This window comes from Condylura cristata, unplaced genomic scaffold, assembly GCF_000260355.1.
Source record: "Condylura cristata isolate star-nosed mole 26May11 unplaced genomic scaffold, ConCri1.0 scaffold00014, whole genome shotgun sequence".
Taxonomy (NCBI): Eukaryota; Metazoa; Chordata; class Mammalia; order Eulipotyphla; family Talpidae; genus Condylura; species Condylura cristata.
In genome coordinates this window covers 14,116,494-14,144,370 of record NW_004567115.1, presented here as the reverse complement: position 1 = coordinate 14,144,370, position 27,877 = coordinate 14,116,494, and the positions used below count along the sequence as shown (strand labels likewise).

Sequence of the window (27,877 nt, the reverse complement as noted above, 5' to 3'; positions counted from 1 at the left end):
CCTAACAAAGGTAGTCAGTGAAGTTATTAAATTTTAAATACTTTTCTTAAACAAATTAAGAAAAAGTAAACAAACTTTTTTTATGACCTTGTACTTATCACGCAAACAGATGTGAGTCATAAAGTGAATATTCAAAAAAAACTATTTGAATACCAGAAATAAAGCTCCCTTTCTTAAAAGTCTGTTTGCAGGAGTGAAGAGAACACTATTATCAAAGTTTCTATAGTACATTTCACTTTGAATTGTTTATATTAAAATATGGTCTGTAACAAAATAGAGATTAAATTATAAATGATAAACATTTTATAATTTGAAAATAAAATTTTAAGTATGCCTTCTATATGAATACAAAATGAGCTATATTAAATTGTTGATTGTGTGGTGGTATGATCATGAATCTCTTCTGAATACCTTCTCATTATATAATAATTTTAGCATTTGGGATATTAATGTACTTTTAGAGAGCAATTATTAAGCTCTCAACTTTATTCTACTTTTGTCCCCAGTGTTTTCTGCTTTTAGATTTGGAAAGTTGTAGGTGAACTTGTAAAATTGAGTTAACCATTCAGAACAATATTTTAACAGTGATAATCAGAATGTTGATTATTGAGTCATACGAATTATTAAACCCTAATGTTTTAATTATAGAAGAATTGTATTTAGTTGTATACTACATATTTTTGAGTACTGATTTTGTTTTCTTTAGTTGTTACATATCTCAAACTTTTAGCACCATTATTTAGTATAGTTAAAGATTTGACAAACTTAGTTTTACAGAAAAGGGTATTTATTTCAGCTACTTTCATAGCCCTGCATAGAATAATTGAATTAGATATAGGGTAAGGGTATACAAGGCTGAAATGTTTTTCTCCAAGCTGTTCTCAAGTGTTACAATTGCAAAAATCTGGTTCTGAAGCTATTGGGCTTTTGTTTCCTATCCTGCACTAATGTGCTATGGATTACAGAGTGTTGTATACACTGTAAAAAAAAAAAAATGTGAAAGTTGTGTGACTTATGTTTTACTTTAAAACAATTTTTTAGCAAAATTTTTAATTGAGATATCACTGTTTACAGCACCAAATATGAGTTAAGGGAATAGATACACACCTTCTCAAATTCCTGATGCTCTATTATATCAGACATCCCTAAATAGTGGAAATTAGAGAGCTTATCTCCCAATTTGATCCTAAACCTACAAGGAAAATGCCACATTATTGACAGCAACCTTACATAGAAGAAACCATATGATTTTTACTACATTTTTGTGAGAACAGTACTGGAAAACTAGTTTGCTACGTAATGAACTAATTTGTAAAAGATAAGGAGGAGGGAATGAGGAACCTAGATCTTTAAATTTTAAAGTCGGCTTTTGTAAAGTGAATAATCAAGAGTACTATGTTATTTTAAAATAGTAACTATTGCCAAGTTACCATGAACATGGGTAGTTTCAAAATAGAAATCTGCCTTCTCACATCTCAAGATACAAAATGTCGATAATTATAGTTGTTGGCAGGCTTGGTTTCCTCCAAAGGTTCTGTAAAACTGTCTCATGCCTGTCCAAAAACTTCTGGGGATTCCTGACTATCTTTGCACTTTCTGACTTGTTGATATATTGCCTCAGTCTCTGCCTTTGTTTCTTCTAACCCTACTCTTACTATATTGATGGCTCACCCTAACTCATTGTGGGCACAACCTTAGCTAATTACATCTGTAATAATTTCACCTTGTGACTTGCTAAGTGGTTCTGAATTGTAAGAGGAAAACCCTCAACCCACTATTCTAGGCAAAGTAGAATCAAGTATAGAAAATATCTAAAGGTGCAGAGGCAGACAAACTTATTGGAGGCTCAGGGTAATAAAGTAATACAGTGAGTTGAGAACTTTCTTAGCAATAAAGGCATAATTGGCAAAGCCTTATGTACTTACTAAGTTAATCTGACTATCTTCTCCAAGAATGTGGCTGCCAGGAGTCTAAGTCTTTGAGTTGTATGGACAGATTTCTATTTGAGAACAATGACATGTAAACAGTCATTGTTCAGTTACAACACCAGTTTAGAGGCTGAGACAGCAAAGGGATGGGTACCTGAATTAAAAAGTATGGTAGTGACTCTAAACTGGTAATATAGAATTTCATGTGCAATAAAATAAGCAGAGTTAAGAAAAGAGGATTGAGGTGATAACAAGAGATTGACTTGGCAGGAAAGTGATATATATGTGTTATGGAATACTACTCAGCAGAATAAAAGAAAAAGCTGAACATTTGCTATTGGTGATGACATGGATGGAACTGGAATTATGTCAAGTACATAAATCACAAAGAAAGACAATTACTATGTGTTATAGAGAAACGAAATAATTTAAACTAATATTTTAAACTGTTTAAACTAATATTAACAAGCAAGCCAAATCCTAGAAATGGGACTGTAGAATTTCAGCTGTCAGAGGAGAAAGGAAAAGGGGGATCAGGGAGGCAGAATGTGGGGAAGGGAGCACAACTGAGCACAGTGGAGATGCCTTGGTGATCAGTGTGGCATAGTGACATGCACCTGAAGGGGGTGATTCCCGTGTCTCTAAGTCATATATATATAGTGTGTTGAAGACTGATTTTACTTCAATAAAAAGAAAATAAACCAGTCTTACCTAGGGAGTAAATTTTACAAATTCAAAGTAGAAAATGATAAGGAAGCTTTATTTCCGTTTGATAATACTTTTGCATTTGCTCTTTTACAACATTTACAAATAAGCATCTGTAGATTATTTGGGTAAATCATACTCTTTTAAAGGAAGTCAGGATTATTTGCTATTTCCATCAAGCAGTTTATGGTATTCTTGGAAAGTAAGAATTGTTCACAAATGCCATGGCCAAGTAAGCATTTTAAAATGATGGGAAAATATCCATCTTGATTTGTCAATGTGGATATAACTGTGACCTTAATCTTTGTAATTTTCAGTGGAGTAATTGGTGCAGGAATAAAATTGATGAAGCACACTGAGGGGTGAATAGGAAATGAAGGCACTTCATGGACACATGCAATTCTTGGTATCTCCCATGAAAAGTAAGGCAACCTATTGAGTGTGGAGACTAGGACAGAGGTGTAAAAACACACAGGATTCAGTATTCTCTCAAACTCATTTAACTTACAGACAAAAGTATAGTCATTAAATACCATGGAACTTAATAGCTATTTTTATTATTTCTTTAATCCTAGAACTGTTTTTCAATAAGAAAGGTACTGCTGTATCCACACTTTCAAAGGGAGCTACACACAGACTCAAATCTTGGTCTACTAGATCTAGAGTTAAAGCACAAAGCTCTCATTTTGTCTGTGTGACCACAGAACTCTTTATGCTCATCACTATTTTCTTTTGAACAAAGACACCAAATTTTAGATTTGCTTGCTCATTTTATAAAGGATATTGTCTCTGTCTTCTATATACTGGTAGATATTTGTTGGATTGATTCAAAGGTGCTTTACTACAGTGCAAATGGCTTTGAATTACCTCTAAGCAACTGAAAATTTCAAAAGTTAATGAACAAAGACCAATGAAAGTGATGATTTTGGAAAATTTAACTAGAATCGAGATTGTACAGTAAATATTAGCGTGCCCATAGTCAGCATAATATGGTAACCATCAGACAGAAATGCCTATGTGAAGCTAATAGAAAAATGGTATATATAGAAAGTGCCCACTGGCTTTATGATTGATGTATACAGATGATTGATGTACACAGTTTAAAAGTTAAAACCTAGATTATTAGAACAATGGTTGCCTGACAGAAATGCGTAAAATACATCAATGATAGTAGTTGGAGAATATTGACAATTGTTTTTTTTTTTTTTAATTTTAGAGAGCTAAGATTTATAACTAGATATATCAAATTAGTATTTATGCCACAGGATTTGAAAATCTAGACATAGCTTGGAAGAGATCATAGAGAAAGATCAGTTGACTCTGAGGAGTGTGAATCTTCCAAAAAGATTAAATATGAAAAGATAATAGAACTTTATGAACAAATGATATAGCAGCTCTTTTACACTTAAATTTTACCATTTTGTTGACCTCACATTTTGATAAGCTTAAACATAAAACTGAATACAGATTTTGTTTTAAATTCATGCACCCGCAATTGAATGCAGATGTATTTGTTATAAATACAACATATATTTACTCTGAATTTAGAATTAAAAAAAACTAAATTTTTAGCACTCAGTCGATTTGTTATATATTTGTAGTCTCCATTGCATCAACACACACAGGCCACAAATACTTTTGTTCACTTTTATGATATATTCAGGGTCAGATGACTACCAGCAGTCATCAGCCTGCATTAAGCATACAGCCTCTATCTGAACTGCTTGTAGTAACCTTTCTCAAGTTTCTTTGCCTCCTTCCTTGATCCATTATAGTCTGTTCTCATCATGGGTCATTTTACTCTTTTGCTTAAAGTCTCCTTTAGACTCTCCGTGTACCTCAGTAAAAATCTTAGTGTTCACCAACACATTGACCTTACTGTTAACTGAACATAGTTGTATCTTAAAAGTATTTGCACTGACCATTATTCCCTCTGCTTTGTGTGTGCTTTCTATAGAATCAGTATGGCTAACTACTGTCTTTAGTGTTCATTTCACATTGTCTATATTCAGATATATATTAAAAATTCATTGCTTATCTTTTGGTTTTTTTGTTTTGTTTTTTTTAGATTTATTTATTTGTACATACCCCTCTGGCCTGGGGTACAGGCCAGAGGCTCAGGTGCGGTGAGAGGCTTCTCTAGAGACAGAGTGGGGAGCAGAACAGTCAGACCTACGAAGTACACTGCTGAGGGGAGCAGCAGGTGGGCAGGAGAGGTCTGCCACGACATGCGGTCACCTCCGGGGCAGGCGGGAATCAACTCATGCGGAAGTGGCTTAAGCTTCTTAGTGCAGTGCTTTAACCCGTTGCGCCACCAGGGAGGGCCACATTGCTTATCTTTTGTATCTGTCTTCTCTTGGTATCCTGTTTCCAATGTACACACTACACTAGAAACCCTATGAGGCCAGAGATATTTATCCTGTTCACTATTTTATCTCAAGTGCCTGGAAATTTACCTATCACATGTCCAACATTCAGTAAATACAAATAGACTAACCATGACTATCCAAACATGGCAAAGACTTACTGAAGGCCTCAAGTCACATTTGCCAAGAGCTTTATTATTAACGATTGTTCTACAAATGAGAAAACCATAAATCAATTGAAGTTCCCAATCCCACATGGCTGGGTTTAAATTTCATAGCCTTGTTTTATACCACTGTTTCACATCAAATGCAAAGATAAGTCTTTCATATCCAAGACAGTGATTTCCCATACGTGATTATCAGAATGCAATGGTCCTGGCATGGAAGAAATCAGTGACACTGGACTTCTAAAGTAATTAGAATTAGGTGAATTTTAGAGAAAGTGTTTCTTAAAGCAATGTAAGTTTCAAGGATATAAACTAAAACTGTCTGAAGAACTGATCTGACCAGTCACAGCAGATAGTCCTGTATGGCATAGTGGGACTCAGTGTTTACTCATATTGCAACAATGAAGCAGAGACAAAAGTGAATAAAAAGTATAAATGATGATCAGAGAATTATGTAACAGATTTGCTGAAAAGGTTCTTTGAAAGAATTGCTTAGCCATAGGTACTTTCCTTTCACATGAATATGCTACATATGTAGAATTATCAAAACATGTTTCAAGTACTGAGAGTGGAAATGAAGCCATCGGCTTTCACAGATACATCAAAGAGAAGAAAAAGGTAAAAGATGGATTGTGCTTTAAAGACAGTGTTTCTTATGAATTTTTAAGGTGCATTTCATAGATTGCCTTGTAATTACATCTTTATCACTTAATAGCCACATTAATAACAAAATGATGATTTGTATCAGGGAAATGAATTGTAGTAAAGTTAAATGGCTTTCCTGAGGGAAATCATTCAGTATATTCAGCTAGATTTGGGTGCAAAGAGGCTGTTAATAATTCATTTTTTAGACCAACTGCAGGTACAAAATACTTGGTACAAATGAATGTCTTATATTTAACACGAAATGATGTAAAGCTTAAGCTATGTTAGTTTTTTCTTAAAATTTAAATATACATTATGTTCTTGAATAATAATTATTTGAAATATTCATCTTCCTTGATGGTTGTTTTTTTTCCCCAAGGATTAAAAGGTCGGGGGAAACCCTCATGTTTTGATTATGCTATGTTTTCATATACATGAGACAAAATTGTAAAGCTGTTTGCATTTTAAAATGATCTATCAGATAACTTCATTCTGAATTTTTTTATTTCATGTTTTCATTTGTCAATAAAGCAAAATCTGTAAGATGTCTAGAAATATATTGTCAACAAAGTATTAATTGCTCAACAAAGTATTAATTGCTCAAAATTTAAATTAATTTAAAGTTTTGGAAGAATCATCCATCCCAATAAGGCCCAGTTTCTTCCTCACTGTAGAAAAATCTCACAGAATACTGGACAGAAGATTGCAATGAATTTTAAGATGTCTGTTACTATTCCCAGAAAGAAATTGGAGGGATAGCAGTAAAGATTTGATTTTACTATTCTGGATAACTTATTATACAAAGAAAACTCTGGGTTGGAATGCAATTATTGCATTAATATTTGAAGCACCATATTTTTCATATAGAATTACATTGCAAAAGTAATTGAGTCTTTAAATACACACATACACACAACCAGTCACTCATTTCATCTACACTTTGATAAGGAAAGCAGTGGCTCTTCTACTGGCAAATCTTAACTAGCCAAGATTAATTTCAAAGACACTTAAGTTTATTTGAAATACAGAACTTCATGAAAGTCCTGTAAGAGAAAGTATAAGCTTTTCATTCTATATTCTGCCTTATGTTAACACTGCAGTATTTCTTTTTGCTATTGTAATAGTTGTTATGGACATACAAATTGAACGCTACAATTGAGATATTACACCTAAAAGTTTTTTGTTTGTTTTTTATTTCAAATACCTAGTTTTTCTTATCCTAGGTAGTTGTAAAGAATGGGCAGGAAAAAGAGCTAAAAGGATTCAGATAATTTTTCATGATTTATGCAAAAAAAGGGGAAAGAAGGACTAAAGGACTTTACATGTTATTTCATGTTGTTTTAAGTTGAATGAAACGATTAAATCATTTGCATGGGTGGTAAAATTATAGCAATTTTTCCTCTGTTCATAAACCCTTGGTTTCATTTTAATATTTATATCAAAATGAAGCGAAAGTGCTTTTGTGGATTTGACTTTGAACAGAGACAAATTGCCACTTGGTGACATCAGATATAGTTTCATTTGTTTGCCTTTTTTTTCAATGTCAATAATGGCCCTTTTCAAAATAAATTACATGTGTTCAGGTGATCACAATTCACAATCAAGGCCTCCCACAAGAGTTTAAGTCTCAGCACAATGAAGCTATATGCAGTCACTGCAGCATAAGTTCCATCCCTGTCCTCATTGCAGGCAGATCTTTCCTGCCCCGCCCACTGCTCCCCTCAGCAGTGGATTTCAGTGATCTGCCTGTTCAGCTCCCTTCTCTGTCACTGGTGAATCAATTCCTCCACTCTCCTCTGGTCTGTATCCCAGTTCTTGTATGTATAAATAAATAAATCTTTTAAAAAAAAATTATACATGTCTTTGAGATTGACACTTTTCTTCCCGTTAAGAAACTTACCTGAAGGCAAATAGATGGCAGTGGGTATTTTATCATAAAGAGAAAAACTAGTTTGAATCCTATGTAATTGTTATATTATTGTCTTCAAAGAATAATGTCCTCATATGTATATGCATTATTGAAAAACTTTTTATACTCTGCTTATACTAGCATTTTACATCAAAGCTGTAACAATCCTTGGTAGAATCTATCAAATAGGGCAGTTGTTTATATATTGCTTTTGCCTCAAGACTGGTCATTTTAATATCAACTTAGTATAGAAGGTAGTTGTATAAATTTTTTTTTTCCTCACTGACAGAAGAATTCAACCCATAATCTCCTGATGACTAAAACTATGGATATTATGCTGAATTGTGTGACTAAAAAATAAAATTTTGAAACTCATTTTAATCTTAATATTAATAGATAACATTAATGGGCTTCTTACTGCATTTTAGGCCTCATCAGATGCCTAAATCAGAAATTTTCATCAGTCATCTAACTTCTCATTTTGATTTCTGTTATATAGTCAAATAATTTAAAGATAAATGTGATTTTGTTCAAGGTGGTACTTTGCCAGAGCTAATATCATTTTGATTTAAATTCTATTTATAAACTACTATTTTACCTTATTTCTTGAAACAGTCAGTTTCAGTGTCTTACAGATTAGGAAACTGAGACCCAGATGATTGAACTAAGATTAACAACTAGTTTCTTAAATTTAATGAATACTATCAGTCCTAGAAACCAACACCCTGAAGTTCATTGTGCTTCTTTCTCATTATAGTAATTGCTTTCTCAGGTAATAGCCTATTGATCTATACCAGGCCTTGTTATTTTCATAACATTAATTATATAAAAAGAATCCTTAATGATTATATACTGCCAGAACAATTTTTAAATCTTTTATTTTAGATTGGAGCATATTGATCAGTATCTTCCCAAGAATTAAAAATAAGTAAAATGTTAACGATATTTGTTTCATCATATATATTTTCCTTAATGCCCATGTTCTTTTCTGTACTGTTATATAAGATGTCTGAGCAACATTGTACTAAATAAAAAATACAATTTTTATTTTCAAGTATGTTACTTGAAATGAACAATAGTATTATTCATAGATGTTATTTTATGCTATATGTAGGTTTCAAATTATCTAATTCATAGTAAAAATTTACCTTTAAGTAAATCATACTAGTGAACTTTCTGATAAATTTTTATGTACTAGTCTTTTATTTGAATTTTGGTTTATATGCTCTATGAAGTGGTTAATAGACTGAACATATGAAGAATTCTTATCTAACAGAGCATATTTTTCCTCTGTGTAAAAATAAGATATGATTCCAATATCTTAGACCATGTAGATTTTCTTAGTGATTAATCATTATAAATTATAAGTAATGTATTTAGAATTCAGTTGCCATTAGTTACTGATATTTTCCATATCAAAATTAGTAAAAGTCATGGAGAGAAGCAATGTAAGTGAACACTGTACTAAAGATACAGAAAAATTCATTGCTTATTGTTTCTTCTTTCAAAAGGTTTTGTGCATGACTCAGTTAAGCCCCAACTTTTTTTTTTTTTTTTAAGATTTATTTATTTGTGCATACAGATGCATACAGAACTGGGGTACAGGCCAGAGGCTCAGGGGTGGTGAGAGACAGAGTGGGGAACAGAACAGGCAGATCGACAAAGTACACTGCTGAGGGGAGCAGCGGGCAGGTCAGGAGAGGTCTGCCACACCATGTGGTCACCTCCAGGGCAGGCGGGAATGGAACTCATGGGGAAGTGGCTTTAGATTCTCAGTGCTGTGCTTTAACCCACTGCCACCAGGGAGGGACTAAGCACCAACTTTTAAAAACTCTTTAGACCAATGAACCTTTCTTTTGAATGAAGTCATTTTAAGTGACCCTAGAGATGAACAATGCTTATCTAAGTACATTGCTGAAGATTATTCCCACATCTCCTTTTCTTGCTTTTGCCTTGAGGGTGTTCTGTTTGTTTCCGTGTCTCTGATGCAATTTCACAGACCAAGGTGGTAAATGTGAATTCTGTGAGAGCTTAGAACGTTCTCTTTTGTTATGCCAGCCTTTCATTGGCTAAACCATTGTCTAATACATAAAAAAAATGTTTAATGGAAGTTTATAAAATCACTGGTTTATTAAACCCTGAAATCTTTACGAGTATCTAGTCTTAAAGGGATTTTAATGACTGACGAGAAGAAAAAGTACAATACACTAAAATCACCTGTGAATACAAAATGAAATTGGAATTGTTACTTACTCATGCTCAGCTAATATTTAAAGGTGAGTATGCTTTTTTCAAGGTAGTTGAAGACACTTTAAAATCACTTGTCTATTTTTGGTTATTTAGGGAAAGCCAGGTACTGTGCTAATTATCTAAAATTTGTATTTTAGGAAATCAGTTTAATGAATATCTTTCTATACCTTTTAAAGATGAGGTAAATGAGGTTACCTCTGTATTACCTCACATTATCTCTACAAAAGAAATAAGCCACAAGTGGTCTGGATTAATTATAGTGAACTGTTAAGGTCTCTAGAACAAGTTTTCAATTTTTCTGACTTTTCAACTGAGAACTTTTTAAGTTCTCAATTATGACTATACATAAAATGTGTATATATTTAAAATGTGTATAGTGTGTTGTTGATGATATTGACCAAATAAAATTGGTCAATCCTAAAATGTTTTGAAACCATTCACTCAGAAAATATCTCAGGCTTTTCTACTTTTGTGAGTTATAATATACATAGAAAACCTCAAGATTCAACTAAATTATAAACAATTTAGAAAATATTAGAACTTGTTGTAAAGTGACAGCCTAGGAAATCAACAAAGGAGTTTAAAGACTTAAAACCCACAAGAAACTGGCCCTCCCTGGTGGCGCAGCAGATTAAATAAAGCACAGCACTAAGAAGCTAAAGCCACTTCCACATGAGTTCGATTCCCGCCTTCCCCGGGGGAGCTCCACATGGCAGGGCAGACCTCTCCTGACCTGCCCGCTGCTTCCCTCAGCAGTGTACTTCGTCGATCTCCCTGTTCTGTTCCCCACTCTGTCTTTGGTGAATATTCTCACCCTCCGCATCTCTGGCCTGTACCCCAGTTCTATATGAATAAATAAATATTTTTTAAAAACCACAAGAAACTATAAGTTCCCAGGAGTCATTTCCATTCCTAGTTTTATCGATGAGGGGATACTGAGTGTCTGAGAGCTTTGGTAATGTGTGCAATTATACCAAGAGGGAAAATTTGCTGCTTCCTGGTTAAATTATATTAAAAGATACATGCTTTCAGATTTATTACAAATAAAATAAAATAAAACCAGTTTTTACATAAACAGAAATTTCTAGAAAGGTACATTTAAGGAAAGCAACTCTTCAATAGCTCATTCTGTAGAATAGTAACTGCAGAAATACCATAGGAATCAGTTTTCAGGAAGTAAAAAATAAACTGCATGGAGATTTTTGTCTGATTTTCTATAATCAAATGAAATAGTTACAATTATAGATTTCTTTGTGGAGTTAGCTTTTGCAATTCTGAAAAAGTAAGCTACACCAAAGAAATGAATGCACTTAAAAAGTTCTCTCATTTTAAAACCTGATAATATAGTAGAGTGACTTAACATGTCAATTCTCTTTCATTTTGCTTGTTTTAAAGGATGAGAAATTTAATTTCTCTAAGTTTTATCTTACACTATCAAGTAACTGGCAGAATCATTTATGTATACAAACCTAAATTATATTGAATGTATTTTGACGTTAAGTTGCTTCTTATAGTTTAAAATAACATCAGCCATTTTTTTTAATTCAACTAACCACTTTTTTTGAAAGAATTATAAATAGGAGCTTAATTTTAGATCAAGCCATTGTTTATATCGATTGGTCTTTAGACTGCCAAAAAAAAATGCTTTCTTAGTTTTGTAATTTTTGCTTTTTTGTCTTATTTTCTAGAGCTATATTCATGGGAGCAGCCAAGCTCAGTTTGTCGCAGAGTCGCACATCATTCTGGTACTAAGTATCCTTTAAAATACTAGTGTGTTGAAAGGGACAAACCAAAGTTGCTTGCTGTCAAATTGATTTTTTCCTAACAATGAATACAAAGCTTTCAAAGGACATTACATTTTAAACTTTATTATGTGACTAATTTTCTAATCCTTACTACAGTATAATTTTGTTTTTATTTTAAGTAATTAACAGCTACTGAATTTCATGGATAGCGTTTGCTCTACATTAATTATCTCTGGCTAAAGATTATATGTACATTTTGTGTGATTTTGTATGATTTCTCTTGGTAGACACCTAGTAGGGACAAAGGTATCCTGCAATAAAAAAAAAAAAAAAAAAAAGATTACAAGAAGTATCTTACTACTGGCCCTTAAATATTAGGATGAGTAAGAAGATGTAGGTAGCTAGACATCTCTTATTGGAACATTCCATACTATATGTTATGATTCAGATAATGCAGTGCAATTTGTGGTTTGTAGGGATGATGATAAAGAAGATAAGGTAGGAAAGATCTATTGATAGAAAAGAGGTAAGGTTCAAGTATCTAATTAGAGACTTAGAATTTGAATTGTCCTTGAACATGTGTAAACTTACTTTTGGAGCAGTTAACTTGGGAGGGACACAGATGTTTGAGATTTTTTTAATGTTCAGAGGTTAAATTTTTAGTGCTGCTCAAATAGATTGAGACATTATCAGGATTAAAGTTAGTATTCATAAATTTTTAACTCCTGGTTTAAGAGTAATATGGAAATTAAATAATCTAGGCCAAATTTTCTACTGTTTTAAAAACTTGAGCTATTTAAACTAAGGAAACTTAGAAGTCATTTAGGTCAAAGTTTTATAAGTAGGAAAACTAAACCCTGCATATTTAATTGACTTGCTGTATGTTAGAAGGAGAACAAAGATTAGAGTGCAGTTTTCTTTTTCATGGTCTATTGGTTTTACAGATTTTATTTATAATACTTTATAATATTGTGTGATACAGATTTCATGAAGAAATATCAACCATCTGGAAGTTTTATTTTTAATCTGATTAGCAAAGATTAATTTTTCAATACCATTAAATGTTTTGTATGTTTCAGTTAAAATTAAAATTGCACTTGCATCACTTATCAATGAATATATATTCAAGTAATTTGTTCTATAATTAATGCTGGTAAATGACTGAGGCTTGTATTTGTAATAGTGGAAGAAAGGAATGGGGGTTGCTTGAAGCACTCCTGCCTGTTCACAAACTAGTCTACATTTGTAAAATAAGACGTAAGTAAACATTTCTTTGTGAAGTAAATGGAGTAATTCACATAACATAAGGCATCTGGTATTCATTGAATGCTATAAGGGAAGGGAGCCTTGAATGTTTTACTTTTTCTTTGCAGGTCACAGATTTCTTTAACATTTGACAGAATGACCTGGGGTATATAAAAAACAAAACAAAGACAGCCCTCTAGTGTTTACCATAATTCTTTAAAGTTACCTTGACAACATATTGAGTGACTCAATTTTGGAGGAAGATTTGCTGAACCATTCCAACATGTGTAATTAAAAGGGTAGTAAAAACACACCTTTTTGAAAGTTTGACCTTGGAAGTGTGGCTTCCAAGGTTGTAGACTCTCAGACTACAAAAGGAGCTAAGCACTGTCTGCAACTAAGCAACATTGTCTATCTTCTCTGTATCAGTGCTTAACATTTGTATCTCTTCCACCTTGACTATATATACTTGGTGCACATGTGGAATTGTACCTGTCTTTCCTTTCCGTTCTTGCATTTAAATATCCATGTGCATTGTGGTTTGAAAATGAAGCTATCATGATGTTATGATGAGATTTTAGTTGTATGTTTTTTGCTATAGTTTGATTTTAGATTAGAACTGAAATACCTACATTTGAGCAAACTAAAATTTTGTTATCTCAATCAGTAGTGACTAGGTTTCTGTTTTCCAGTATCAGTAAGGTAAGAAAATTAAGTTTTACATATTCAATAAGACTTAGGTAAGAACATGAAATATTTACAAACATGATTATAGAGACAGCTCTTTTTAGTAAGAATAGCTTACTTGCTCTTAATTTATCCTAATAATATATTAATGAAGACAAATACATTTGTGTGAAAGCACAATGGAGAGGAAGTATTGCATGTAATCGTTTAGCTCCTATGTGTATGTTGCAGTTTCTTTATTCAGTTCTATTTTGGTTTCACTTCATGATGTAGCATTTTAGTAGTATATTATATTCAAAGCAGCTACTCTAATAACCACAACAGGAGTTATCTAGCAAAAGGAATGAGATTCTGTGTTAGACTATCATTGACACCAAAATTCTCCAAAGTTTCATTTCATGGCTCATTGACATCAAGCTGAGATTTAGGATGCGAAGAAATTTCACAAGCATTCTAAAGTCTTCATATCGATTTTTAACAGTAATGCATAAGTAAATTAAAAGCCCCTAATCTCTATAATACAGTAATGCATTGCATTTCTTTCTCCTGTCATTTTATATTAGGAGTATCTATAAAATAGAGAAGTTTTCTTTTAAAACAGTGGATTCATGGAATTTTCATTAGAAGCTAAAAATACATCATTATGTTAATTTGATTTTGCTTTACTTAGCAGTATTTGATATTTCTTAAACGTCCAACTTTTTTGTGTTTTATGCAAAAAATTGTATGTATGGATGGTTAATTTTTGTGTATCTTTAGAAAACATTTCTACCTTTAAATTTTCTCCTCTGAATTTATTAAACCAGAGCATCAGATGTAATTGAGAAATACAAAATTTTGTTGAAAAAAAAAATAGATTAAATCACTTGATGTCATAATTTATAGAATCATATTTACTAATCATAATACTTTCTCCCCACTAGTAATGTTTTATTTTCTTGATACCTTATGTAGAAAAGGAAAGAAATAATTCTTAGTAGTTAATGAGAAGAGAACTATAAGGGAATAGAAGTATTCTAATTTAATTGATATTTTAATGTATGTGTGTGTATATGACCTGTCTAATAACTTATGCTATCCTTTATATTTTCCCATTTTAATTTTTGTTTTTCTTTCAACTGTAAATTTTAATATCTAATTTTCTATGATTAATAGTTTTTACTGTTTACAAAAAGGCAGACTGACAGAATTAAAGTCCAATGTAACAACTGCTATGATCAGTGCTTATAACAAAAAACAACTTTATGCCTAGAGAAAATGAACTGACTTTTTAGCTGGATTTTGAAATAGAAAAAGTAGTTTCTCAGGCAAAGACCAAGCAACCAAGAGTAGTTCTCGTGGAAAGTGTAAGAGGTACAAAAAGATATAAAATGATAAAAAAGGTAAACAGATTGCGATGGGCTGTTGATAAATGGTTCCTATAGCTAGGTAACAGTCGTTTTACTGCAGCTTGCTAAAATCTGAATCTTAATTGAATTCACCAAGATCTGGTCTCCATAACTGTCAGTGAATACAGGATGTGTAAGTTCTAGCGCTGACTTTACTGTTAATTATTATATATAATCTCTAACTTGTCTTTTAATTCTACACATCCTTTAGTTCTGGGACCTCAGGAAGATGACATGAGTTACAAGTGATTTGCTAATAAAAAAGGCAAAGGTTTTTACCTCTTAAAAATATTTCAAGATATGTGTGTATATATATTCTTGTAAGGTCACATTTGCTTTTTCTATAAGAAAAAAACATTTGTTTTTATTTATTATGAAAGTATGATTTTATTCTGCATTTATTTTCACTCTAAAAACAGATGTTTCTTTTTTTGTAATGTTTTATATCCAGGAAAATACATACTATAGAAGAAAATTTTAATAATGGGTACATTGTCAGGATCATTTTAGATTTAGATTCCCTGAAGTCTTTTCTGATGTGTATAGTTTTTTTTTTTTCCTTTTTTTTTCTTTTAATAGCTAGTCTCATTTATCTTTAAATTGGCAATCCTCGCTTTCTTCTTAGGAGAAGCCATAAACTTAACATGTGCAAATGAGAATGACTTGTAATATAAATGCATTTGTTACTAGTTAAGTAGGAGGCTCAGTGCCTCTGGGTATTGTATGTAATTTACACAAATAGCTGCTTCTGTTTTAAGTAAGATCATGCCAATATTTTGACTTTTTAAGCAGTAGGAAGGAGAATGACAGGATCAGCAGAGAAATGGCACAGTAATCGAAGTATGCATTTCTATGACATTTATAAAATGTGCTAAGTAGAACATGAACTAGATCAAGTGTGTGTAGCTACATTCTGGCAGGCATAAAATTCCAGCACAACACAAAGTGTAAGAAGCTGCTACATATGTATTTACTACATACTTAGTACCTTTATTCTATTTTAAAACTTAGGGCCTCTGGATTAAGGCACAAATGATGATGCCTGCCCATTTACTGGAAGAAGGGCATCTGTTATTTCAGTGTTAGACATAGAATCTCTAAAACTGTAAGAGCTTTTGTCGGTCATTCAACCTTCCACCAGAGGAAGGAGTGCCATATGCATCAACTGTCAGATGATCATCTAGTTTCTTCCTCATCTAAAAACTAGTCCTATATTTAAAAACTTTTCACTCATGTAAATTTCTCCCCTAAACTATAAGCATCATGTAAGTTGTTTAGCCAAAACTCTTGTTGTCGTTGATACATTGATACTTAAGTAAATTTCCACATTTACATGCCTTAGTTACAAATGTGCCTTTAATTAAAAGACAGGAAAATTGGTAACTTTAAAGTCATTTTTGTTTAATTTATAAATCTAATTACAGTCATCAATTTAAAGTGAATACACAGCTCATTTCTTACTTTAGCAGGAAACATTTGAGGGCAAGAAGACATTTTTTCCTGACTTTACTGCTTTCTGATAAAATAGTTTGCCTTGGCATTCTAGTCAACTTGTAACTAGTAATCTCACTGCCTGAGAGCTTATTACTTTGGGGTTGTGAGGTTTACTACCACCTGCTTACATTTTGATATTTGTAAGTGTGTATAGCTAACTTCCTTTCACATGCAAAGTTCATAGTATCTTGAGCAGCACCTTCGTTGCTATATAGCAAATGAACACAAACTGGTATTATGAAGACCAAATCTAGCCTACTTACTATTTTTTTAGAGAATATTTTATTGGGACACAGACACTGAATCATGTAATGACTAAGAGTACTCTGCACTACAGCAGCAGAATTTAGTAGCCCAGTCGTGCATAATCAACATTGTTTAATTTCTGACCTTTTTCCAGAAAAAGCGTTAGTACTCAGGATATAATCAGTAAAAAAACCAAAACACACAGTGGCATCACCTTTGTTCTTTACTGCCTTTCCTATATTTCATTATTTCTAAAATGATGAAGAATGTAGAAATGTTTATGGTGCAGAATTTCCTTTGACCTCCTTCACATATTAAAGACATAGCCTGATAATATCCTTTGAGCTTTCTTTCTACAGATTAGAACACACTTACTTAGGAAATTTACTGATGCTGGTCATCACATAAAGCATAGTAATACAAAGAAATTCTAAGGAATTTAGGAATATTTGGGAATATTTGGACAAAAATTGTTTTTCTCTTCAATCTTAATGTACTAGTCATTTGGTTAGAATAATAAATTTATTTCCAGATTTGATGAGGTTTTAAATCTTAATTAGTTCATATCAAAAATATTTTAATGGTATGACAAAGAATATTCTTATAGAAGGTAATGGTTCCCATAATTTTCCTAATCTCTGGCATCTTTCAATATAGTATGAATATACCTATTCTGTTGCAAACAGACATTAAGCACACAGTCATTTTGTGTTCTCAGTCTTAAAAAGTTAACTGAGTAAATCAAGATCATGCTTAATTTTTTAGACTGCATGATTTCTTTGCTTTTTTAAGGTTTGTAACTGTATGTCAAAAACTTTCCAAATGACATTCTTGATCTTATTAAAAAATTTTCTTCAACAAAATAATCTATGGAAGATCACATGAGAAGTGAAGAAAACTGTATACCTAGATACCTGAAAATGGGAAAAACCACTTGAATGCATCCTCATTTTCTGACTGCCAGTGAAGTCTTTGTCAGTTTTAACTATAACTAGTATGTGCCTTTATGTATATGTTAGCTGTCTTTAACTGCTTGAGAGTCCATGGAGAAAGACCAAGAATTTAGGATTTTTTAAAAAATTAAACCTTCAGAATCTCAAATTCAGATTTCATGGTTAATATTTTTAAAGGACATATTTAGATACCAAATAATGGTAATCCTATGTTCTGAACAGAAAATGGCTTTTAGTTATGTCTGTGTGCATTTGCAATCTAACCTTTCTAGAACAGAGACATTGTGTTCAGAACTAGAAAAAAATAGATTGCATTTGCATCTTTTTCTATTGTTTCCTTGACAACTACTACAGATGCTGCTATTACCATGGGGATGGTTCTTCTAAATGAAGCGGCAACATCCAAAGGTGATGTTGGAAAAAGACGGAGTAAGTCTGTACTGTATTGTACTTTTGTTTCAGTTATAAGAGTTATTTAAATTAGATTGGAAATATAGAAAAGCCCCTTGGAAACAGAGTTCTAAAAGTTCTGGTTTGAGTGGGCCCTCCCTGGTAGCACAATGAGTTAAAGTGCAGCACTATGAAGCTATTGCACCACAAGTTCGGTCCCCAGCTAGGAAGGTGACATGGCCCAGCAGACCTCCCCTGACCCGCCCGCTGCTCCCCTCAGGAGTGTACTTAATGGATCTGCCTGTTCTGCTCCCTGCTCTGTCTTGGTGAAGCCTCTCACCACCCCATACCTCTAGCCTATACCCCAGTTCTCTATGTATAAATAAATGAATAATAAAAATCTGGCTTCAAGAAGAATAATATTTTTCACTTTTTGTTTTTTTCCCCTGTTTCTTGGATGTGTATGCCAGTACTTGAAAATCGCTCTCTTCTGTACTGAGTTTGGGTGATACTCTATTGAATTGCACATGAAAGAGTATTTATCCTTGTCAGGGGTGTTCTGACCAGCTGTACTGAAGCTTTGCTCACTTTGGCAACATCCAACCTGCAGGAAGACACACTTCTCTGCAGTCTTCAGAGATTTTATTGGCTAGTATGCTTCCTATACCACAATAATCGGGTATGGATTGACTCAGAGGCATTTCTGCATGGGCATAATACACTGAAATATTCCAGTTAATTCCAAATATTTTACCAACAATTAGGAAGAGGTCATATCTTGAAACTGTTTTCTAGTGGTTTCTTATATTTCAAGATTTGGAGCCTCATCAAGTACCAGCATTATGTTTTTAATCAAGTTAACTGTTTTATCTGTTGATAAGACTATTCCTCAAGGAATGGCATAGAAAAGAATACATTAATACCATTTGGCAACAAGATTAATACAATTTGGCAACAAAATGGAAAAAAATCCTTAGGAGTCTAGATTTTAAAAAGGCAAAAGGCATTGATTATTTCTTGCCACAGACCGTTTAATAATATTAGTCCTCTTAATTTATAACTTATATACAATGCAACCCTATCTGAAAATTATGTTACTAAGTATGAATTTTAATTTTATTTTTAAAGGTAGCACTTTTAAAAAAGTAGTTTTTATGCATACAGAGGTAACAGGGGCAGTGAGAGGCTTCACCAGAGACAGCGAGGAGCAGAACAGGCAGATTAAGTACACTGCTGAGGGGAACAGTGGGCGAGACAAGGAGAAGTCTGCTGCACCGTGTGGATCACCTCCGGGGCCAGGAATTGAACTAGCACTGAAGAGGCTGTAGCCAGCTTGCAGTATTGCATACTAACCCAGTAGGCCACCAAGGAGGGCCTGAATTTAATTTTAATACATTGTCTTTTTCAGACACCCTACTCCTCATGCATAAACTCTAGGTTCTAAAAACAATTTCACAAAACTAATTAAAATCCTCAATGTGCTTCGCCTCTTTAAAACCCGGATTTTTTTGTACAAGGAGCTTATAGGAATTTTAGGTAGGATTCCATGTATGTAATGATAGTTTTCTGTGTCTAAGTGTGGAAATACGTTGGATGTAGTAGAAGTGAACACATTGCTTATGGATTGTTGAGTGTTAGATTACTTTTACTTTTTTTTTTTTAATGTGATGTTCTTGGTATTAACATTTATTTTTGAGGATAAACTGCTTTTTCTCATTCTGTCATATTAAGTAAGTGACATCAATGTGTGTATGTATGCATGCAGTGTGCATGAGAAACAGACCTGAGAAATATTTATCCCTTTTTCACTTTGGTGCTATTTTTATATTTTATATTATAAAATGTATTGCCTATATCAGAATACTTCTTCCATGCTGTGCTAGCATTTTCTTGTGACAGTTATATCCCTTGTGTGGACTGCAGAGGTTTATTTATCCATAGTAATTACTAACTACTCATTCAGCCCTTCACTTACAATTACAAGTATTTGATTAATGTTTTGTTTCACTGTGTAGAGTTTGTCATATTTAGTGCATGTTCTGAATTTCCATTTAGTATAATCAAATAAGACAACTAAGCAGCAAAAGGAAGTGAAGTTTTTTTACCTTCTGAAAACTTTAGGAAATATCATATTTGATAAAAAAAAAATATCAAAGGTGGGAAAGGATAAAGCAGAGATTATCTATTCTAGATTTAGAATAGGTCTAAGCAAAGTTGTTAAAAAATGATGTCTAGTGGTTGTTACCTGTCATTTAGATATTCTAGTATTTTTGAAAAGGGTGTTTTCATTTTTTGCCAGTATCCATTTGAATTTCAACTGCATGAATGTCTGAAATGTCAGAGGCACCAGTCAAATACCATTACACACTGGTAGCTGCACAATTTGAACTTAAAATTCACAATGATATTTTTACAGATTTGTGTAAAACTCATTAATAGATATCTAGACCATATTTTCACAAGGTCATACCTCCTTTACATCCTGATTTCTAGGGCTGTAATTAAAGCTGGTCTTATATGCCAGAAAAACAAAATAAAAAATACAATCAGAGAACTATTTGATATTCCTTCTTTTCTGCTGCTTCAGTATACTTAATCTTGTCTTTCCCTTTTCTACCTAATCATTTCAGTTTTTTTTTAACATTTTTAAACATTACCTGAAACCAATGAAAGAATGCAATTATAATACAAATGTTTTATTCTTAATGAGAACTATCTAAATACTCCTTAAGGGGTAACTAATTTCTATTTAAATAAAATTCAATTTTTCAGTTATATTTACTTTAAACATACTTATTGTTTAAACAATATTTTAAGCATGTTTAGCTTGTCTTATTAAAATGGAAATTAGGTTTATTTATACATAGATTTTTATTGCTCATCTTTAGAGTAAAATCTTATAAACTATACAAAGGAAAAGTAAATAAATATATGTAAATTTTCTATTGTCAACTTGTTTAAGACAATACACCACAGCATAGTATGTTGTCCTATAACAGAACATTTGCTCCTTTCTTTGTAAAAAAGTCTGGGTAAGGTGACCTGCTCTGTAGAGACATTTCCCCACTCTGAGACTCATGAAGTCCTTACTGTCTCACTCTCCTAGCTGTGATTCCTGGACTTCTATACACTAGGCTAAACTGTTTGTAAGTAACAGACTTTTACTGAGACAATGATCCAGCCAGTAACCTAAAATTATATTTGTAAATATGACACAACATCTGCAAGAATAGAATTGTATTTAGCATTCTGATAATGCAGATGCCTGTTAATATAACCAGAGCTTCATAATGCAGGGGCTGATAATCTTGCTTGTGGATTATCAGTTTGTTTTGTTTTGTATCCCGTTGCGGCATTTTAGTATTTGTAGGAACTTTTTAAGAGAAGAAAACCACTAGATGACTTAGTCACTTTCGTTGTTTTCACAACCCAAGTAATACATTCTTATTGAGAAGAATGTAGAAAATAATGAATGCATTGTTATTTGGATTATCTGCTTTGTTGTACCTGTATGTGTGTATGATGCTTTATTGAATGTATTTTAAAAATAACTTTGGGGCTGTGTTTTTCTAGACACTAATGCTATTTCTGTCTCTTTCTAGTAATTTGCCTAGTGGGACTAGGTCTAGTGGTCTTCTTCTTCAGTTTTCTACTTTCAATATTTCGTTCCAAGTACCATGGCTATCCTTACAGGTAACATTACAGTAAAGCAAATGTTTTCATTTATGCTAATGAACAGAATTTGAATAGTTTGTGTATTTAAATATTAAGATAAAGTGGCTGTCTCATTTGCCATGTGATTTTCATCTCAGTAAATCAAGTTTTTAAATACATGGATGTATTTAGCACACATTGTATAAAGGAGACAGAAGACGTAGACCTTTGCTCAATATTGTGTCATTTTAGAGATGTATTATCCATGCACTTATCTAACAATGGGTTTAAGCCTGGTAGAATTCATCAAAATTTCTTCTTCACTTAGTTTGTCTATCCATCACAATTTGGAATTCATTTGCAATTTTTCTCATATAATCTACTGTTCAGTGTCTAATAAGCTTTGCATCATTTAAATTCTGTAGTTTCAGTTTTTCCAAATAAGCCCATTTGAAATGAAAACTTCATGATAAACTAATATTTGGTCATTGTAAATTACCACATCTTTAGTTCACTAGTACAGCCTCATAAGTGAATATGGAAAGATGTTGAAATTTCACCCTGAGACCACATTATGACAGCAAACTATGTTTTCGTAGTTTCCCTCTACAATGAGCATGTGAAGTTCTAGTTTAGTTCATGGATTAGGTATAGATTCACTTCTTGAGCACATTCTTCCCTCATTTTCTGTTAAAGAGATATTCACTTTCACTTTATGGCATCCTTCTAATGTCTTAATCCATCCTTCTCTCTAAGGAAAGTAAAAGTCCTATATTTCCTGTCTCAGATTTTAAAGTATTTCTGTTGAAACAGCAGAACCAGTGATGTTGAAAAGTGTATCATTCTTGAAGTTCCTTCCACATGCAAACAGTGCAATTATTTAAAAAAAGAAAAGGTTTCTACACATGCACAGCAACAATATAAAGCTCTACCTGAGGGACAACATTAACCTCTTCACAGGAAAATCTGATTAGGAGTCATAAGAGTAAGAATTTAGTCCCACCTCCTTTGTCATATGGGCAGAGGCACATTTCAATTCTCTTCCTCCCACATCCACATAAAATAAATATGCTAAAGGAACGGGAGGGATGTATCAAATCTGAGCTGTGGGATCCTCTGCCTTAAGTCCTGTCTAGATTGTAAATGAAATTTTAAAATCACTATTTATAGGGGCAGAAAGAACACATGTGACAGGGTACTCCAGAGAAATGAAAGCAGGGATCTGAATTGTCATTTACTTTGCTGTTGCATGATTTAGTTTTTCAGTTATCCCATTTAATAATATAATTTCTGTCATTTCAGTCTCTTCCCTTATCACATAAAAGGCTTCAAAATGACCTCTTCAGCCTATTGAGAACTTCCATTTGTATCTGCTTTTCTGAATTCATTGATTTTCATCAATCATCATACATCAACCTTATATAAATCTTTTAAACACTCAGATTTTCTTCTATGTCATCACTAATGCTCACATTCTCATGCTTTAAGTTTTTCTATTATGTGCATTTCCTTCGTTCCATTTACATCATCTCCTCAATCTAACAAAACATAATGGGAATTATTATGGAAAAATAAACAAATTTGCATTTGAGTATTTTGAAAATAGTCCCTTCTGACACAAGCTATGCAATGTCTATCATCTGACAGATTCTAGGTAGATAAAGATAAGCTCTCAAAAATCAGACTTTCCACTGCTAACTTATGTTATGACCTCCCTTTTTTGTATAATCATAATATCAAAATATTCTGAGCAACCATCAGTTTACAACTGGATTGCCTTAGCTGCTAAAGGCTGCTGCCTGGTTCAGGCAAGCTCCCCCGGGGAGAGAAATTCCTCTGTCTCCTGAGACAGAAGGCAAGCACCAGGAGAGATAAGACCCCATGGCATAAAAACTCCTGGGAAGCTTCCTTGGTTTCTTTGAATAAAAAAGCAAAGCTCAGATAAGGCCCCCAGGGCATAAGGATTCATGGACAAATTTTAACTTTGACTACACTGGTATTGTCTGATACACAACTGTACAACTTTCTCTTAGTTTACTTCTTTTTAAAACAAGCACTAACTACTCTCTGCTAGTCTTAAATTTGCCATTAGCTTTTCTTTTAGACAGTCACTGATAACACTGCTAACACAATTTATTACTACTCCAAGACCCCTAACAACCTTTTGCTAACAAGCTCACCCTTTCCCAGACATCTCTTCCTTTGAGTGTTAACTGACAGCTGAATACATGATAACTATCACAAAACGTATAATCTATTATACCATAAATTGTTAAGAGAAGAATGCTTTTTTCCCCTTGTCCTTGAGAATGTTTTATGGTAATATCTCATTAGCTCACCCTATGCATTATTACAATTAACTACTTGCTACACAGTATAAAGACCTGCTGAAGGAATGGCAGGAAGACTTGCACCCTATCCTGCCTCCCATTGTCTTCCTCGCGCCCGCTCCTCGCTCCCCTTTTGGAATCTCCACTCACCAACGCCTTCCCATCTTAGGGTCCTGCCTGTGTTGCCTCCAGACACCTCAAAAGTTGGAACTGGTCTCCAACACCCTTCTACTAATTTAATATATGGATCTATGTTAACATTAAATTGTAATGGTGAATGTTGCTTTGAATTCGCTTTATTTCATTACATCATTTTTTTTTTCAGATTAAGCTTTCATTTCTTTTCCTCAGAAATTTTACTAATTTTGTTGTGAATAATGGTAATAGGCTGTAAACATCAAGAACGGCTGTTACCAAATGATTGCAGTGACTATATATCAAAGATACAGCGTATTTATCAGAGATAAGTCTCAGGCCACTTTCTAAAACCCTGACAGTGCAGGGGAAAAATATGCACCTATTATTGCTAGTTCAATGAAGTGAAAAGCAAAGGTGATGATAGAAACAAAAGTAAGAATAAAGGAAGAGATTCTGTGAGGAAAGCTTAGTCAGATATGAACATAGCACCCTATTTTTCTTTTCATTCCAAGAACCAATTATCTATGGTCCCAGTATTACATATAGTACTTAATTTAAAAAAAAAAAAAAAAAAAAAAGCTTACATCAGATAAAGGCAGCTTGTAGGGAATGAAAAAAAAAAAATGAAATTCAAGACACCATCCACATAGCAAAGGGAAAATTGTAAAACATATTCAGGAAGATGTGTCCTGGTCTGACAAAAACTTGTACTGAAAAGATACTGTGACTGTATCTTGAGAGTCTTAAGAATCTGGCACCCCAGACTTGGGGTAAGGGCTAGGGCTAACCCCATCCAGTCACTCTTGATAGACATCAGTTATTCTTGCAAAAATAATAAAAAAATAAAGTTAACCAAGACCATATCCTTGATTCTGAGATGAGGTAAAAGGACAAATACACAATTTCTTCCAAAAGCAATAGAAAACCTCTCATTTCTAGCTACATTAGATATCTGTGCTTTGAATAAGACTTTCTAAAACCCCTTGGTAAAAATGCCTGTTTCAACAGTATTAAATATCACCTTTGGCAAAGGGTTTGGCACCAGTGCCAAAGTATTTGAGTCAAGTGTGATATCTGTGCCGTTTGTAGCCATGTATGTCTTACATGTCTTCCCTTTAAGTCTGAATTACAGCTTTTGTACCAAAATGACCACTAATAGAAGTATGTCAATAATTGTTTTTTTCTTCATAATGTTGAAATGTTTAATCTCTAACCTTTAAATTTTCCATTAATATTTTAAAACTCACTTAAACTTCTATTTTAATCATAACATGTCACAAAACTAAGTATTTGCATAGCTCTGAACACATTTTCTCAGAACTTTAGCTAACTTCCAAATTTCTGTTGTTTTCTTTGGTTGATCTATATACATGCTAAAGGAGATAAAAAATTGTACTTTAAATTATTATTTCTTTAAACTTTGCTATATTTCAGTACAGAGGGTTTGTTTTACATGTCTCAAATCATAATTAAGTTCTCCCAGATTGACTTTAAATTTCAGTAATCAGACCTCATGATTTTAAAATCTATCATGTGTTTGTTAATTCTGACCCAAGTTATTTTTTGATTTATAAATGGAAAAATTTATACATAGTTAATACAACTATAGTAAAGATTATATGAGAATGTGCGCAACTCACTTAACATACTTCTTAGTACATAATAAATGACAATAGTAATTGCTTAGTATGATTGATGAAAATTATTTTAATAGAAATATTTTAATGTCATTTATACGTAAACTACTTTTTTCTAGCAGCATTATCTATTTTGAAGAATAAGTAGTAGTTATTTTATATTTATATGATTCAATGAAATGATGAACCTCTTTTCTCTGGTATTTTTGGTGAACTAAACTGGTCCCTTGACACTACCACTATAATATGAAATTACTAAGATTTTGATATAATTACAATTAAGCCGTAACGCAGAAGAAGTTTTATTTCAGTGGTAGCATTGAACTCATTTTATATATTAAAAGCATTTTAGGGTTTATAACATTTTTAAGAGGAGCAAAGTGGTAGTAGCTATACATAAATAGTCTCCATTTTTCGCTAACTACTTTTCCAGTATTTTCCAATGATATACTTTGACTTACAAAAAATTTCTGTAAAAATACTTATGCTACACCAGGTCTCTACTTTTCATAACTTAGTAGGAAAATATGAAGTGTTCTCTTATTCTATCACTTTGCTTTTCAGTCTTGTTAAATAGGTAGTGATGTAAGATGTAAAAATATTTGGAATCGGAAATGTGAATTCAAGCTCAGTATGTATTATCATATGTTACAGCTGTCACACATGTGTGGGATTAGATACTCTCTTTACCAGCTTTGGAATTTGGTGTTAGTTACCTAACTGCTGACTCATTTCTTCTCATTCCTTAAATCATGTTTTATGTAGTTGGAGACAGGCTCAATCATATGTGTCTTATTCTGTAGTTTCTGCCAAGGTATCTAAGTTTGTTAAGTTTGTTCATCTATAAAGCTGGTACACATGTGAGTTTTGTAAGGGCTAAGTCCATCATCAATTTGTAATGCCTGAAATGTTGTAGATGCTCATTAAATATTAATTCACCTCTCTCATCTGTGCTCATTTTAGGACTAGATTCAAATCATTCTAACTGCATTACCTACATTACCATTCTCATTAAGCATTCTTATGTAACTTCTGTAACTTCTGTATGTTAAATCCTTTTCATCCTAGAATTTTTTTTTTTAGAAAGTTTCTAGAAACTACCATTTTTATATCTCCAAAGTGGTGAGCACATAAATAGTGCTCAGCATATATTCATTAACTGTTTATTCAAAAAGTGTATTTATTTATTATCTAAATGCAACAGGAGACATTTAAGATAGAGAGCATAGTGACGAGTACTGGTTTGCCACATTCAACAACTCTAGAAGATGGAATTCACATCAAGTGATAATCCATGCAGTTGTCAGGTTGTTCTACGCACATAAATCAGTGTGTAGAATGTGGAGACAATTATTACAGAAGCTTGAGATATAAAGATAATTATGTCCAATTCAAATTGATTCTGAAATGGCTGGCATAAAAAAATATACAGTAAGTTTAAAGTAAAATAAAAACTGTCATTATTTAAAAAGATGGTTTTTATTCATGTGGTCTTTGGCTATCTTGAGACATGTCTACTGAAAAAAAAAAGGATTGACATTCAGTAAGTGATAACACAGCACAATAGCTTGAAAAGTGAAACATTTATATGAAGTTTGGGAAAGTCTGATACTGAACAAGCAGAGCAAGGCAAAAATCCCAGGATATATACACTATAGTCATTTATATTCACTTGTACATTTCAGATGTACATCTTTCATTTGTAGGAAAAAAAAAAAAAAAACAAATCCTGAACTGGTACAAATAGAAAAATATCCAAGTGATGATCAAACCACAGAACATGTCATTGATAATAATTGCACTGGGATTTTCTTTCTCATGCCAACCTCCAGCTTTGAAGAATGACATAAAAGTCTGAAGATTTACAGAAGACCTAGAGAGTTATAAAGGCACTATTGTGTACCCCTGAACTTACCTAAATAAAGAATATACAGTGCTAAGTCTTGTAGTAATACCGTAAAAAATGAAACTGAATCTTAAGGACTATTTTTTCCATATTG

The 27,877-nt window shown here is 32.7% G+C and overlaps 1 protein-coding gene across 3 annotated transcripts in view; it reads left to right on the top strand.

Annotated features, from left to right (window-relative positions):
• Positions 1-27,877, top strand: part of TUSC3 (tumor suppressor candidate 3) — a 122,715-nt gene that overhangs the window by 88,314 nt on the left and 6,524 nt on the right. For 2 of the 3 annotated variants that reach the window (XM_004682192.2, XM_004682193.2), the window contains exons 7-9: positions 11,659-11,722; positions 18,083-18,157; positions 21,721-21,811. In XM_004682192.2, the coding sequence (XP_004682249.1) occupies positions 11,659-11,722; positions 18,083-18,157; positions 21,721-21,811 (230 nt within the window). Of the gene's footprint in view, positions 1-11,658; positions 11,723-18,082; positions 18,158-21,720; positions 21,812-27,709; positions 27,857-27,877 lie in introns of those variants that run through there. The other variant, XM_012724970.1, reaches the window with a different exon arrangement.